At 41.6% G+C, this 17,941-nt stretch overlaps 1 protein-coding gene across 4 annotated transcripts in view; it reads right to left on the bottom strand.

Moving 5' to 3' along the window:
• The window catches only part of ABCC4 (ATP binding cassette subfamily C member 4 (PEL blood group)), a 343,233-nt gene that overhangs the window by 233,607 nt on the left and 91,685 nt on the right, over positions 1-17,941 (bottom strand). For all 4 annotated transcript variants that reach the window (XM_023726694.1, XM_023726693.1, XM_004371394.2 and 1 more), the window contains exons 5-6: positions 1,987-2,076; positions 678-841 (exon numbers count right to left, since the gene is read on the bottom strand). In XM_023726694.1, coding sequence (XP_023582462.1) covers positions 678-841; positions 1,987-2,076 — 254 coding nt within the window. The remainder of the gene's footprint in view (positions 1-677; positions 842-1,986; positions 2,077-17,941) is intronic.

The following is a 17,941-nucleotide window of genomic DNA, read 5'->3' as shown; positions in this document are numbered from 1 at the left end:
CACATTCTTATGCAAATAACACATGCCTTCTATGTTTGTTTGCCAACAGAGCCCTCCTCCCAGGAGGTGGTGCTTACAAAAATACCTCGCAGGGGTGTGGGGGGAGGACATGGTTGGCAAACAAACGTAGAAGGCGAGCATTATTTACATAAAAATATAGTAATGTTTTTATAACTTCTACATATGTAAATTCTGCTTAACTGACCAGTTGCTGTCGAGTGGATTCCGATTCACAGTGGCCCCATGTGTGTCAGAGTAGAGCTGTGCTCCACAGGGTTTTCGATTGCTGATTCTTCAGAAGTAGATTGACAGGCATCTCTTCTGAGGTGCTTCTGGGTGGACCTGAACATCCAACCTTCTGGTTAGCAGCTGAGTGCATTAACTGTTTGAAACACCCAGGGACTCTAAATTCTGCTTAAGGACAGTACTTATGGAGGCTGCCGGGCCCGGAAAGCTTGCTGGGAAGTGTCCGTGAATGTCTTCACGTTCCCCACTTCAAGATTAGCCTTCAGCCTTTGGCTGGAGGCCCCACTGGCTAAGCCTGCAGAGACTCCCACATAATCAAAGAAGAAATAATAAAAGGCAGGCATTTAGTCTGCTTTTGAACAAAAGCATGGGCAGACGGTAGGTGTTACCAAATATATATTACGTATTTTATAAATCAGTATTCGCCTTACCGCAGTGACGAGAACAACTTCCCGATGCAGCTTTGCAAAGGCAGAAGGATAATTACAACTGCCATTCCCGCGAGGCATGATATTCCTATCTCCATCCAGAGGAGGACAGTCACTGCAATAGCCTGCAGTGGTCCCGCCCATAGAAAGTGTAAAAATATCGTTACCTTAAAAGAAAAAGACAAAGAGTCTTTAGGACTGTATAAAAGCAAAACCATTAAGAACCCAGTATGGAAACAATCGGGTCTATGTGAACAAACAAAAATCTAAACAGAAATGATCATAGTGGGCTTTAAACCTGGTAAAGCAAAAAAAAAAAAAAAAAAAAAAAAACCAGGTATCTACTGCAGGTGAAGCCATTCAGATGTAACGAGGGGCAGGCTTCAGGTCACTACGGGGAGAAAGCCGGCCAGCAGTCTTGGAGGAAAGATTTTGAGTTTGTCTACTCCACGGATGAATTCAAGGTTTCCTAAAACTTTAAGCCTTTTGCCACAAAATTCAGCCCGCACCTTCCCTGGGGACTCCCAGCACCCCAGCAAAGCTTGTATTATGGCGCCTACCACATTCTCCAGAGAAGAAACCAAGTAGGGACCTTAGTTCATGCTGGATGAATGAATAATTGAATGAGAAGTAGTCCTAGCGCAATAAGGAGGTCTGACCAGTAGCTAAAATAATGGGATACTTCCATGAGGTAAATGTAAGAAAAAGTGGTGATGACATAGAGCAGAGTAAGGTTACTTCTGGCTAGGACCCACTCATCCAGCATTATGTATCGATGGCTTCCTTCTGTATGAGGCACGGTACTAGGCACAGAGAAAGCAACCATCAGATATTGAAAACCCTACGGAGCACAGTTCTACTCGGACACACCAGTCAGAATCAACTCAGTGGCAACTGGTTTAGGTACTACCTACCAGATGTTCAAATCTAGAGAAGAAGAGACAATTTAGCAGGCAAAACCCAAGCAATGTGCTAAGACTTAAGAAAGGACGCTCAAGGAGAACTACTAGGTACATTTAACTAAGTTGGGCAAAGATACCACTCACTGTCTGCCTATTTGTTACCGGCTTCTTATTGAACTATGTTGTAGGAAGTATCAGAACAATTAAAAGTCTAATCTACAGGACAACACGTATCATTACTTCCAAGTCATCCACACAAAAACTGAGATGTGGATACAAAAAAAAATATCATTGTCTGATGTCCTCAAACGAATCCTGGCCTACACCAAAAACTGGCACCTGATTTTCCAGAAAGTTAAAATAAAAAAGAAAGGCATCAAGTGAAAAAGGATCCCTCCGCTGCAGCTTACCTGATCAAACTTGTTCACATCGTTGGACAGCAGATTGACTATCTGGCCAGTGGTAGTCTTCCCCAAGGCTGCGTTACTGAGATGGAGCGCCTGAAATAAAAGTGAGAGACCAAACTCTACTCCCACAGTGATACTAAGTCACTCTTAGAAAACAGCAAAACGGAGCACATTCTCATGCGGTCTTATGAAGCCCCTGTGGGGTGCAGACAATTGAAAGGTTGGAGGTTGGAGGTTCAAATCCACCCAGAAGCACCTTGGAAGAAAGGCCTGGTGATATACTTCCAAAATATCAGCTACTGAAAACCCTACCGAGCACAGTTCTACATTTGGGGTTCCCATGAGTGGGAACTGACTCAATGGCAAGTGGTTTGGGTTGGTGTTTTTTTTTTTTGTTTGTTTGTTTTGTGTGATTTCAAGATGACCAGGATGACTTCCGACCGCAGGGCTCTAGAGATGAGCAGGTAGCTCTGAGCTCCTTCAAACGGCAGCAGCCCTGGTCTACGAGGTCAGCAAAGGGAGGAGAAAGAGGGAGGAGCAAAATCCTGATCTCATACTTTTGCTGAATGTGGGCACGTTGAAAGCACTAAACAATGGAAGTTTATCCTTAAGAGCCAACCAAAGTAGTTATGAACCAAATTAGATGAGAATGCAGAGGGTGCCTGAGGAAAACAACGAGGAGACATGGTTGGTAAATCGGGACATCAGTCATTAATTCGCTGTGCAACATCATCCGTGTCACAGACACACACTGGGTCCTGGGTTCCTCATTCTGTGAACAGAAGTAACACTTCACCCTGCCTAGACCATGGGTGCCCGTCAGAGTCCAACGACAATGAGTATTATATGTCGAGGACACTAAGGGCTCCAGGAGAGAGGAAGGCTGACTAACACTTCCTGCTTTCCTGTCCTTACAGACAAGGACAAGAGATGTGCTCAAACACCTGTGGTTCAAGTACGAATGGGACAGTAAGCAGAGCAGCAAGGAGCAGTGAGGAAAGTTTCGCTTCGACCACCCTGTGGGTGGGATGGAACTTGGACGATGAGGAAGGGGTAACTACATGGAGACAAGAAAAGGGCACCGCAGGTGAAAGGAGCAGCCTGTGTGTAAGTACAGGGAAAGAAAACGAGGAGGCAGTTTACACGATACCCAAAATATGGTTAGAAAGGTGGACTGGGAGGCAGCTAAGGAATTCAGAAGGCAACATGAGACAGTGAATTTTTTAAGTTAGAGTGATGGCTAAGGAAAACAAATAAATAAATAAGCCGAAAATAACAAATGTTAGCGAGGATGTGGGGAAGTTGGAACCTTTATCCACTGCTAGCAGGAATGCAAAATGGTACAGCCGTTGTGGAAAACAGTGTGGTAGATCCTCAAAACAATAAAAATAGCACTACCATATACCTGCTGCCATCAAGTTAATTCCAACTCCTGGTAACCCTATGGGACAGAGTAGAACTGCCCCATAGGGTTTCCAAGGCTGTAGATCTTTACAGAAGCAGACTGCCACATCTTTCTCCTGCGGAGCAGCTGGTGAGTTCAAACTGCTAACTTTTCAGTTAGCAGATGAGCACTTTAACCACAGTGCCACCAGGCCTCCTTAGGACCCACAATTCTGCTCCTAGGTATATGCCGAAAAGACTTGAAAGCAGAGACTTAAACAGATACTTGTACACCAATGTTCACTGAAGCACTATTCACGACAGCCAAAGGGTAGAAACAACCTACATGCCCATCAAGGGATGAATGGATACACAAAATGTGGTGCATACATTCAAAGGGACACTACAAATGGAGTCTTGATAAAAACAAACAAACAAAAAAACTCACTGCCGTCGAGTTGATTCCAACTCACAGTGACCCTATAGGACAGAGAAGAACTGCCCCATAGACTTTCCAAAGAGCGGCTGGTGGATTTGAACTGTCACTTTTTGGTTAGCGGCCGAGCTCTTAACTACTGCGCCACGAGGGCTCCAGAGTCTTGATATATGCTACAATATGAATGGAGCTTGAAAACATTATACTGAGTGAAATAAGTCAATAAAGGGCAAACACTGGATGACCTCACTTATATAAAAAGAAAAGAACAGACAAAAATACAGAGACCAAAGTATATTAGTGGTTACCAGGAGGGGAAGAAGGGGAGTTATTGCTTAGGAAGTACGACTTTAGGTTTACAGTGACGTAAAAATCACACTGATTAAGGGTAAGGTTGCACAGTCGATTTTGTAATTGTTATCAATAAGTTAAACACCTGTAAGAAGTTGAACTGGCAAAAGTTATATGAAATATATATTTATACCACATAAACCAGAGACTTCGTCAACTTGAGACCAGAAGAAATAGATGGTGCCCCGCTACTACCAAGGACCGTCCTGACAGGGAACACAACAGAGAGTCCCTAGCAGAGAAGGAGGAAAGTGAGGTGTACACCTCAAATTCTAGTAAAAAGACCAGACCTGGTGGTTTGTTTGAGACTGGAGGGACCCTGGAAAACATGGCCCCCAAACTCTCTGTTAGCCCAGAACTGAAACCATTCCCAAGGCCAACTCTTCAGACAAAGATTAGACTGGACTATTGGACATAAAATAATACTTGTGAAGAGTGTGCTGCTTAGCTCAAGTAGATACATGAGACAAAATGGGCAGCTCCTGTCCAGAGGCGAGATGGAAAGGCAGAGAGGGTCAGGAGCTGGCTGAATGGACACAGGAAATCTGGGGCAGAAAGGAGGAGTGTGCTGTCACAGTATAGGGAGAGCAACTAGGGTCACATAACAATGTATGTATAAATTTTTGTATGAGAGACTAACTTGAATCGTAAACTTTCACTTAAAGCACAATAAAAAAGAAAAGTGAAACAACCAGAAAACAAACAAAAAATATATATATTTATAATAATGACTCCAAAAATAAAAATAAAAAGAGTAGCTGCAGAGGCTGCTTATGTACAACCAAAAACCTCACGCAATTTGGTTCCTTAGCTTAAGGTTTACAGTCATGCTTTCATAGGACATCCCAGTTAATTGGCCTAATATCATCTTTAGTGTTTCTGTTCTACCTCTTAGTTCAATGCTTAGGTTATGGGTTCTTAAAAGCTTGCAAGCAGCCATCCAGCGTACAACAATCTCCATTTGCCTAGACCAACAGAAGAAAAGAAGAATCAGGAACAGGAGGAGGAAATGAAATGTGTGGATAAGTGCCTCCTTTGCCATGAGATCAGAAGAACTGAATGGTGCCTGGCTGCCATTACTGAACATGTTGATCAAAGAGTCTATAGAAGAATCCTGATCAAAAGGGGGGAAATGCAGAACAGAATTTCAAATTCTCATGGAATCCAGGTTTTCTGGAGCCATAGAGGCTAGACGAACCCCTGAAACCATTGCCTTGAGATAATCTTTAAACCTTAAACCAAAAATATCCCCTGAAGTTTTCTTAAAACCAAACAATAGTTTAGCTTAACTAGTAAAGAATGTCTGCCTTAAGTATTGTGCTCTTTTAAGATCTATCTACATGGGATCAAATTCACAACAGCAACTTCAAAGATCAGTTAGGAAATTTAGAGGGCAGTAAGTTTATATCAATGGGGGAGGAACAACTCATAAAAGTAGGGTGAGAATGGTTGCACAACTCGAAGAATGTAATCGGTGTCACTAAATTGTACATGCAGAAATTGTTGAATTGGTGTATGTTCTGCTGTATATATTCTCAACAAGAAAATAAATTGTTTTAAAATATGACGGTGAAATTAAGGAGGTAAATGTCATCACATTGTTGTTGCTGTTAGGGGCCACTGAGTCAGTTCCAACTCACAGCAACCCTATGTACAACAGAACAAACACTGTCCCTTCCTTCATCATCCTTGCAATCGTTGCTGTGTTTGAGCTACAGGGTCAATCCATCTCTCTGAGGGCCTTCCTCTTTTGTGCTGACCCTCTACTTTACCAAGCATGATGTGGCTAACAAACTCATGAAATGATGCTTGAGTTACTAGCCATTAGAGATGCAAATCAAAACTGCAACTGAGATACCAGCAAGAATGGCACTGATCCAAAAAACAGAAAACAATTGCTGTCAAGGAAGTACGCGACTGGAACTCTTATACACTGCTGGTGGGACTGTAAATTGGTATAACAGCTATGGAAACAGTATGCTGCTTCCTCAAAAAGCTAGAAATAGAAATACCACATGACTCAGCAATTCTACTCCTAGGTATATACCCTAAAGAAATAAGAGCTGTGACATGACTAGAGACATGCACACCCATGGTCATTGCAGCTTTATTCACAACAGCAAAATGATGGAAACAACCTAAGTGCCCATCAACAGATGAATGGATTAATAAACTGCGGTACCTACACACAATGGAATACTACACAATGATAAAGAATAACGATGAAATCTGTGAAACATCATACAATGTGGATGAATCTGGAGGATATTATGCTGAGTGAAATAAGTCAATGACAAAACAGCAAATGCAGTATGAAACCACTGCTATAAAGTAACAACAAAAGGTAAAACACAGGAAAAAAAGGAAAAACATTCTTTGATGGTTACCAAGGACGGGTGGGGGAGGGAGGGAAAAATACCAATTAGACAGAAGACACATAATATTCGTGAAGCCAAAGACAATACTTAATATGGGGGAAGTCAGCACAACATGACCAAGGCAAGAGAGGACACTGAGAGGAACACAAGAATAAAGGACAACTACAAGAACTACTATAGCTTAGACAACCCTGCAGCAACAGTATTAACAAGAATAATTTACAAATGGACAAATAGGTAGATACTCCCAGGGGTGTGCGAGGATAAAAGGGAATACACCTACCAGCAGATACAGGTTTGGTCATGGATATTTCCACAAACATGACTGTAAGTGAGGCTTATACAGAGCACACAAAGGATATAATCAGGGAAGCCTCTTAGACACAATCAAACACCTCCCAGGATGAACACAAAGGACGACAGACTTGGGGGACATGTATGTCAGCTGGCACAACACAGTACATAAAGATAATGTTCTGCATCCTACTTTTGTGAGTAGTGACTGGGGTCTTAAAAGCTTGCAAGCCATTATGTAAGATACAACAATTGGTCTCTTCCAGTCCGGAGCAAAGAATAGTGAAGAAAACCGAAGACTTAAGGGAGCAATTCGTCCAAAGGACCAATGGACCACATGAACCACAGGCTACACAACCCCAAGACCAGAAGAACTAGATAGTGCCTGGCTACCACTACCGACTGCTCTGACTGGGATCACAGCAGACAGTCCCGGACAGAGTAAGAGCAACTGTAGAACAAAACACCAAATTCACAAAAAAGACCAATCTTACTGGTCTGACAGAGACTAGAGGAACCCCCGAGACTATGGCCCTAAGACATACTTCTGACCTGAAACTGAAGGCATTCCCAGAGACCCCCTCTCAGCCAAACAATGGACAAACACATAGGATAAAGAGTAACGCCCGAGAGGAATGCACTCCTTAGAACAATCAATTATATGGATCAAAAAGGGCATTATCTGCCCAAAAACAAAGATGGGAAGGAAGGAGGGGTTATGTCTTAGTTGTCTACTGCTGCTATAACAGAAATACCCCAAGGGGATGGCTTTAACAATCAGAAATTTATTCTCTCACAGTTTAGGAGGCTAGAAGTCCAAATTCAGGGTGCCAGCTCCAGGGAAAGGCTTTCTCTGTCGGTTCTAGGGAAGGTCCCTGTCATCGATCTTTCTCTGGTCTAGGAGCTTTTCAGCACAGGGACTCCGAGTCTAAAGTTTATGCTCCGCTCCTGGCTCTTCTTGCTTTGTGGCATGAGGTCCCCATGTCTCTCTGCTCACTTCTCTCTCTTGTATCTCAAAAGAGATTGACTTAAAACACAACCTCATCTTGTAGATTGAGTCCTGTCTCATTAATGTAACTGCCTCTAATCCTGCCTCACTAATATCACAGAGGTGGGATTTACAACACATAAGAAAATCACATCAGATGGCAATGTAGTGGACAACCACACAATACTGGAAATCATGGCCTAGCCAAGTTGACACACATTTTTGGGGGGCACAATTCAATAAACAACAGGGCAGAAAATCAGGATGAAAGAAAACGGGGAGCCCAGGGCGGAAATGGGAAGAGTGCTGACACACTGTGGGGAAGGAACCCAAGGTCATGAAACACTTTATCTACAAACTATGAAAAGGGAAACTAATTTGCTCTGTAAACTTTCACCTAATGCACAATTAGAAAAACCACATCCAAAACCACAGAACAGTTTTCTCAAGTACACATGGGACAGTCACCAAGACAGCTCTTATGTTGAGTCATTAAAAAAAAAAAGAAAAAATCAATAAATTTCTAAAGCTAGTACTGCTTCAGAGAATATTCTCTGATGACAACAAAATTAAATGAGAAATCAGTAACATTGTCAAAAAATTCAAATATTTGGAAATCAAGCAATGTAACTTCTGAATAATTCACATGTCAAAGAGAACACCACGAGAGAAATCAGAAATCTTTTTAAATGAATAATAAAAATACACCACATCAAAATTTGTGGGATACAGCTAAAGCAAGACTTAGAGGAAATTTATAGCATTAAATGCTTTATATTAAACAAGAAAAAAGGCATGATATCAATGATCTAAGATTCTACCTATGACCAAAAAAAAAAAACACTGTTCACACCTCTGGAAGAGCATTTAGTAAAACCAAATACAATGATCCATCTGTATACCTGTTACCCTCAATATCTACCAATTTTTTGGGTACACATCACTATTGGTCTCCTCCCATCTGCGACAAAGGAAAACGAAAAATACTGAAGACTCAAGGAAGCAATTAGTCCAAAAGACTAATGGCCCACATGAACCACAGCCTCCTCTAACTTGAGACCAGAAGAACTAGATGGTGCCCAACTACCACTACCGACTGCTCTGACCAGGATCACAATGGAAGGTTCTGGTTAGAATGGATAAAAAAATGTAGAACAAAATTCAAACTCATACAAAAGACCAGGTTTACTACACTGATAGAGACTGGAGGAACCCCTGAAAAACAATCTATCTAATTATTGGCTGTACTAGAATCTACGTACCATTACAAACAATATTGTGAGCTGTGCAATGCAAATCCCATGAGAGCAGAGATCCACTCTATGGTTAGTTACTATCATGGGTAGGCACGAAAATACATCTATGATGGTAAGTGACCTTTATCATCTAGACCGAAATATTTAATTTCATTCAATTAAAAAAAAAAAGCCAAGTAATATTTATCTTTCATTTGAAAAACAAACTGCTTCTCCTTTCTCAATTATTTTAATCAGCAGAAGTGAAATACAAAACCCATGTGTGGCCACAGCAATATCATCATCAAAGGAATCTGGGGGGAAAGAATGATCTATTCCCTGAAGGGAATTTCTTAGGCTGGTGAAATATATTATCCCTGTAAGATTCCAATCTTCATTTTACTAGAAACACCCCCTTCCACCCTTCCGTAATAGTCCTTTTTCAACAGAGGACCCAAACTTCTGATGATCTTCCTCATGATGCAGATCGTCAGCAGCCCGACTCTTACTCAGTGTCAGTGGCCCTAGTGTGTGGATGCTGATGGAGTGGTCTAAAATGGTCATGCTTTTGGATTCTGCATACTTTATAATTCCATCTTGTTCCTGGCTATCAAGCCATCAGCTGTCCCTTCACACTTTCCAAGAATCTCACCATTTCCTGCTACTGTTTTTAAAATAGGAGAGGACTTATTACTATTGTTGGTCAAGTCGGAGTGAAAAAAAAAAAAACTCGGCATAGGCTCATAAAGGAGCAGAAAACCAGTATTCTGGGCGACCTATTTTGCGTTTTGGGCTTACTTCCTGGTTTGTGGCCCTATCTCTGAGTTGAGTTTATCAGATAATGTGGCTTCCTGGTTAATTGGGTATTACTGCACCAAGCAACTATGAGGAGTATGTTTAGCTCCCTTAAAGCAGAAAATTGCCTGTATTTTTCCAATCTCCTCGGCCAGAGTTGCTTAGCGATGCTGCCGCACCTACTTTCAAGCCACTGGTTACATAATCTAAAGCCATTAATCTCTGTTTGTGAGAGAAGACTTGGAGACCGCCTAATATCCTCCTTCCCGGTTCAACTGGTCTGATGGAGATTACTCCACACAGACAGACTCCCTTCTAGGGTTCTGTAGAAGAAATGAGATCCAAGGAACCAAAAAACAAAGTCCATACAAAATCCACAACTCTGCCACTTTCTGTATCTGACAGCTCCAATGTCTTTTTTTTTTTTTTTTTTTGGTGGGGGGGCCTGAATTTCCACGGCTGGCAGACAAGGTGGTAAACCTGTACAGAGAGCTCTGTAACTTCTGAATGGTTTGGTACTTAACATCCTGGAGGGATCACTAGCTTTCTTGTGACTCCACTGGCCATCTTTGGCCATTACGCCACTATGTCTACCTGGGGTAGAGAGTCAGCAAGCCAGGTCCTGCCCTGTGGACAAGTGAGCCTCTGAGCGTGAGAGCCACAATGCAAACCCCAAGAACCACCCCAAAGGTGGGGCCCTGGGACACCCACACTGGCATCAGGTGAGGATCAGGCAAGGGCTAGTTCTGAGAATCGGGGTAACCTGAATTCATCAGGAGTTTCTCCACATTCCCCTTACCTCATGACCTCAAAGGGCCTGAGAAAGGATTCACTCAAGACAGCCATGAGTCCCCGAAGCTGCCTCCACAATGCCCTGGGAATCCAGCCCCTGCAGGATGAAGAACAATGCAGCACATGGCCAGGACCCCAGCAAGGGATTATCCTGACAACTGCTATGCAGAGCGCCAGACAGTCAGCTGGTGGGTGTTAACTGATCATGATGCTACATGAAAAATTCTACTGCCTACACACTGTATGATTCCAGTTTTTCTGACATTCTGGGAAAAGTCAAACTATAGAGACAGCAAAAAGAGCAGTGGGTGGCAGGGGCTCAGGAGAGGAGAAGAGATGAATAGGTGAAGCACAGGGCATTTTCAGTGCAGGGAAACTATTCTGCAGGATACTGTAATGGTGGACACGTGACATTATGCATTTGCCAAAACCCATAAGGCTGTTTCCTCTTCTGCCAATTTTAGAAACAACGGTGCCTTCCTCTGAATTACACAGCAATTAGATACAAAGAGGAAAATTAGAAAGATAGTTTCACTAACAATGAATCTATATTGGTTCATCCATTGTAACAAATGTACTACGGGAATATAAGATGTTAATAACTGGAGAAACCACACTGTCATGGGTTGAATTATGTCCCCCAAAAAATGTGTGAATCAATTTGGCTGGCCATGATTCCCAGAATTATGTGGTCGTCCTCCATTTTGTGACTGTAATTTTATGTTAAAGAGGATTAGGGTGGGATTGTAACACCCTTACTAAGGTCACATCCCTGATCCAGTGTAAAGGGAGTTTCCCTGGAGTGTGGCCTGCAACACGTTTTATCTTACAAGAGATAAAAGGAAAAGGAAGCAAGCAGAGAATGGGGGACCTCGTACCACCAAGAAAGCAGTGCTGGGAGCAGAGCACATCCTTTGGACCCAGGATCTCTGCAAGGAGAAGCTCCTAGTCCGGGGAAAGACTGATGAGAAGGACCTCTCTCCAGAGCTGACAGAGAGAAAAAACCTTCCCCTGGAGCAGACGCCCTGACTTTGGACTTGTAACCTACTAGACTGTGAGTGAATAAATTTCTCTTTGTTAAAGCCATCCACTTGTGGTATTTCTGTTAGAGAAGCACTGGATGACTAAGACACGTGCAGAGGGACAGAGGGGTATACGGAACTCTGCAGTTTCTGCACAGTTTTTCTGTTAACCTAAAACTGCTCTGAAAAATAAAGTCTATTAAATTACCAAAAGAATAAAAAATGCTATACCCCACGGTGGTGGCCTAAAATGTCCCCAGGCTCTTGGCAACATTTTAGAAAATCTAATCAGACAATTAAAAACAGGTGCACATCTATGAGGGGTCACTGACATACACTGTTTTGGGAAAATTACTACAATTAATAAACTCTACTAATACCTATGCAAAGACTATACAATGTGATTTGATGGTAATATGTTCAAAGCAGGGTTGCATCCCCAGGTGCCTGCTGGGGGGATGTGGTACCACTATGTATTCTGGGGTTAGGTAAGAAAAGATAACCTTAATGAAAATATAAATAAAATATGCCTCACGTTAAAAAAAAAAAAAAAAAAAGAACAGGTGCTGTTGAGCAGACTCTGACTCATGGTGGCTCCATGTGTATCAGAGTAGAACTGGGCTCCATAGGGTTTTCAATGGCTGATTTTTCAGAAGTAGATCGCCAGGCCTTTCTTCCAAGACACCTCTCGGTTAGCAGCTGAGCAACGTTAACCATTGCTGTAGAGTCAATTCTGACTCATGGCAACCCCGTGTGTTACAGATTTAGAACTGCTCCACAGGGTTTTCTTGGTTGTAATCTTTATAGAAGCAGATCACCAGGCCTTTCTTCCATGGTACCAGTGGGTGGGTTCCAACCACTGACCTTTAGGTTAGTAGTTAAGTGCAAACTGTGCGCACCACCCAGAAGCCTTGCACCCACATAGAAGGGAATAAAACAAACTTATGCCCTTTTTCCTGTTTCTAACTAAAAAAAAAGGTTAAAAAATGTGTTCAACTATAATCTTCCTTTCAAAAATCATGTTTAATCAGAAAAATTTACACATAAAGCCTATGCTAAGTTTCTTACAACAACTATACTTACAATTTTTTTTTTTTTTGTCTATAATGAAATTTCTAATGATTTTGTTTATCATGTGGCTGTTTTCAGACAAAAACAAGGACTTAGGAGAAGCTATATACCCTCCACAGACTCACCCACTGTATATAATTTTACTGAGACTCAGCCAAAAGCAGAGTATTTTTAAAATGTGGTTTTCCTTCTTCCTAATGTTTTAATATCATCTAAGTGTTGAACTCAAGGAGGATGGCCATTCAGCAACCCTGAAGTAGCAGTTCAACTTTTATAATATTGCAAAACTAGTTTCATTACTCTTACCTTTTTAAACATCTTGTTTGAAGTTATAAGAAAATGAAGAAGTCTGTGCAACAGAAAGAAAAAAAAAAAGACCAAAGAAAGGAAATACTGTCTAAATACTAATTCATCTACAACATACATTTTTAGAACTAAACATATCAAAAGCAGCGATGCTTTCATTTCTTCCATCAATATGTATAAAGGACTTAGCAGAAAGGTACACGCACAGCAAGGAAGAGACACTACCTCCCAGCCAGCCACCTAGCATCTGCTTTGCCACATTACATGTTTCTGAATCCCACATTCTCTGGCTCATCTGAGTGGAGTGATAAGCATACCAATTTGCAGCCATGTGACAATAGCTGTAAACTCACAGAGATACCCAACAGAGAAAGCGACCCTGTTAGATCTGCTAATGGGTCCTAGAGGGAGTAGAAACCAGGAGGTGAAGGCTTCAAAACGTAACCAAGACATTCTTGCTCAGAGCAGGGAGCTACAGACGAGTAGAATCTTTTTTGAAAGTCCTTCCTTTTCCTCTAAAAGTACATGAAGTTAATCACCATAGTTGAGGCTCTGAGAGAACAGTAATTTTTTCACTGAACACTGAGTAAATGCATTACTTCTACCTGAACAAAAAATAATCGATTAAAATTTTTTTTAAAATAAAACAATAAATCTCCAACCATAATTTCAGCATAAATCCGGGAAAAAGGAATGCAGCTATTAGTGCTAATCTTTCACTTCCCAAGGAGGGCCACATCCATCTCTGCCCACACCTCCCCATCAGACTGTTTTCTTCACCATTCCCTCCTAGAATGTTTCCCAAGCTTTCCTGATAATAACTATCACTGGGGCATGAATTAAACATACAGATTCTCAGATGCTTTCCTTTGAAATTCTGATTGAGTAGGTCTTGGACAAGGCCCAGGTGCTGGGTTTTTTTCTATTAAGCACCACGGTGACTCATGACAAAATTTGGTGAGCCTTTGCCTAGCATATGCCCTCATCCTTTATCTATTCAACGAGGTACCATATTTTTTATGCAAATAACACACGTTATACTCTTTTGCCAACCGCACAACCCCCTTGCACCTTATTTTCCTAGGTGCGCTATGTATGTTATATGTGTGGGCATGTTATTTACACGGGCACTGCCACGGATTAAATCGCGTCCTCCCAAAATATGTGTCAACTTGGCTAGGCCATGATTCCCAGTACTGTACGACAGTCTGCCATTTTGTCATCTGATGTGATTTTCCTATGTGTTGTAAATCCTACCTCTATGATATTGATGAGATGGAATTAGTGGCAGTTATGTTAATCAGACAGGACTCAATCTATAAAACTAGGTTGTGTCGTAAGTCAATTTCTTTCAGATACAAAAGACAGAAAGGAGCAGAGAGACAGAGGGACCTCGTATCACCAAGAAAGTAGAGCCAGGAGCGCGTGAATTTTGGACCCAGGAGCACATGAACTTTGGACCCAGGGTCCCTGTGCTGAGAAGTGCCTCGACCAAGGGAAGATTGATGACAAGGACCTTCCCCCAGAGCCAACAAAGAGAGAAAGCCTTCCCCTGGAGCTAGCACCCTGAACTCGGACTTCTAGCCTCCTACACTGTGAGAGAATAAATCTGTTTGTTAAAGCCATCTACTTGTAGTATTTCTGTTATAGCGCCACCGGATAACTAAGACAGAAGGCAAACTCAAAGTGAATGCAATCACTGCCCTGGCTCTCAGCCTGGAGACAATTTTCCAATTATAGTAGCAAGCTGAAGTCCACACAGCACATAAGTCCAGCTGAGCTGGGAGGCAGGAATCAGAGTTTGAGTCTGCTGAAACAGCTGGAATCTGCAAGGCAAGGCACCAGACAGTAAAGGGGTTTGCAGAAAGACGGAATCCCAGAAGTCGGTGGAGGAAGGCAGGGAGGGGGAGCCTGCAAGACCCTGGCTGAAGGTTGGTTTGCAAACCACAGGACAAGGCTACCTGAGGCCTAACAGAGAGCTGGTGCTATGGAGCAGGAAGCAGAACAGAGCTGCCTGAGGTCGAGCAGAGCCGAGGGCATTGGAGTTCTCACCCAACCAGAATGGAGAAACCTAATACATCCTTAACAACCTGGTATACAGCTGGGACATCAGAAAGGCCAGGCCTCAGAATGAAAGACCACTCCCTAGAGCACTGATTCTCAGCTGGGGCAATTTTGCTCTCCAGGGGCCATCTGGCAATGTCTGGAGACAACTCTGCTTATTAAAACTAGGAGGACGCTGCTGACATCTTGTGGATAGAGGCCAGGGACACTGTTCAACATCCTATGATGCACAGGACAGCCCCCAACAACACAGAATTATCCTGCCTACAATGTAGATAGTGCTGAGGCTGAAAACCCTACCCTAAAGAAGGCTTACTCTAGACCTGCCCCAAAACCAAAACCAAACTCACTGCCGTCAAGTCGATTCCAACACAGCGACCCTACAAGACAGAGCAGAACTACCCTATAAGGTTTCCAAGGCTATAAATCTTTATGGAAGCAGATTCCCACATCTTTCCCCCACAGAGTGGCTGGTGGGTTTGAACCACTGACCTTTCAGTTAGCAGCCTAGCACTTATCCACTGCACCGCCAGGGCTCCTTAAACCTGCCCTAACAAAGTCTAAAACCAAGCCCTAAAAAGACCCACAAAGGACATACAGCTTGAAGGTTGAGTCCTACCAAGTTACAGAGGCTTAGAAAATACCTTGAGATTTCCAAAGATCTGCCCCAACAAAGTATAAAACTAAGCCTACATCAGTTCAAGATGATCAGCCAGTAAATAAGCTGTGCATTAGTGCAAAAGTCAACATTCTTCATAACAAGATTATCAAAATTCACACCTACAATGTAGCACTCATACTATCCTATGTATAATTTTAAAATCCTAAATATGCAAAGAAATCAGGAAAATATAAGCCATAGCAAGAAAGCAAGCAATAAAAATCAACCCTTCAAAATATATAAATGATAATAATAAACTCAAATTGGTCCAGATATTGGATTAAATAAAGATTTAAAGAAGCAATTCTAAATTATGTTCAAAGTGTTAAAGGAAAATATATTCACAGAACTAAAGTCAAAATACATGTAAACAGATAAGATATTCTCCAGAGAAAAACCCAAACTATAAAAAAGAGCCAAAAGGACATTTTAGAACTGGAAGGTACAACACTGAAATTGGGGCGGTGACAGGACGAACACTAGCTGGGGCTGACAACAGTTTTGAGATAGCAGAAGAAGGAGTTAGGCTGATAACTGGAAACCAATCTGAGGAGAGAGAAAACAGAGTGAATAAAAGTAAAAACGACTGAGGGATCTGTAAGACAATTTTGAATACATAACATACAAGAAAGAGAAGAAAGTGAGATTGGGGCTGAAAAAAAAAATTTTAAAGGCATAATGGCCAAACTTTTCCCAAATTTTATAAGAATCAAATTGGAGATCTAAGAAGCTCAGCAAACTTTAAGACAAAACCCAAGATAAATACAAATAAAATCACACCTAGGAACATCATCATCAATCTTCTGAAAATCAGAATAAAAAGAAAAATCTTTTTAAGAAAGGAGAGAAAGAAAAAGAAAACAGAATCATCACATAAAGGGGAACAAACATACAAATTCTGGCTAACGTCTCATCAGAAACAATGGAGGCCAGGTGACAAGGGGACATCTTTACAGTGCTGGGGGCAGGGGGCCTATGAACCCAGAATTGAAAATCCAACAAATACATCCTCCAAAAATGAGAAAGAAGAAAAGAGATCTTAAGATAAACAAAGCTGAGAGAATTCATCACTAGCAGCCCTTCACTACAAGAAATGCTAAAGGATATTTTTCAGGCAGAAGGAAATGATATCAGGTGGAAATTTGGGGCTACAGAAAGGAATGAAGAGTACCAGAAATGGTACTTACATGAGTAAATAAAAACTTTTCAAATTCTGAACACATGAATTTTTATAAGCAAAAATAACAATGTGTATGGTGATAATGATGAGGGATGAGGCAAGGTTAGGTTTAGGGTTATCAGAATTAGGGTTACAATTGTTAGGGTTAGGGCTGTCATAGAGTTAAGGTTGTTAGGATTATGCCTTCAGTGCAGTTTGGACTTCTTCCTTCAGTAATATCAGTTCTTGATCATATGCTATCTCCTGAAATAGTTGAATGTTGAACAATTATTTTAGGTACAGTAACTCCGTATATTCCTTTCATCTTCTTTTTATGCTTCCTGCATCATTCAATCTTTTGCCCAAAGACTCCTTCAGTATTGCAACTCGAGGCTTGAATTTTTTCTTCAGTTTTTTCAGCTTGAGAAATGCCGAGTGTGTTCTTCCCTTCTGGTTTTCTAACTCCAGGTCTTTGCACATATCATTATAATACTTTAGTTTGTCTTCTAGAGCCATCCTTTCAAATCTTTTGTTCAGTTCTTTTACTTCATCATATCTTCCATTCAGTTTATCTACTCTACATGCAAAAGCAAGCGTCAGAGTCTCTTTTGACATCCACGTTGGTCTTTTCTTTCTTTCTTGTGTTTTTAATGATCTTTTGCTTTCTTCATGTATGATGTCCTTGATGTCATTCCACAACTCATTTGGTCTTTGGTCTTTAGTGTTCAATGTGTCAAATCTATTGTTGAGATTGTCTCTAAATTCAGGTGGGATATACTCAAGGTTGTATTTTGGCTCTTACGGACTTGTTCTAATTTTCTTCAGCTTCTACCTGAACTTGCATGTGAGCAACTGATGGTCTGTTCTGCAATCAGCCCCTGGACTTGTTCTGACTGATGACATTGAGCTTCTCCATTGTCTCTTTCCACAGATACAACTGATTTGATTCCTGTGTATTCCATTTGGCGAGGTCCATGTGTACACCATTTATGTTGTTGAGAAAAGGTATTTGCAATGAATAAG

The sequence above is a fragment of the Trichechus manatus genome, unplaced genomic scaffold, assembly GCF_000243295.1.
Source record: "Trichechus manatus latirostris isolate Lorelei unplaced genomic scaffold, TriManLat1.0 scaffold00013, whole genome shotgun sequence".
NCBI lineage: Eukaryota > Metazoa > Chordata > Mammalia > Sirenia > Trichechidae > Trichechus > Trichechus manatus.
Note: the sequence above shows the minus strand (reverse complement) of the source record. Positions and strands in the feature narration are given on the sequence as shown.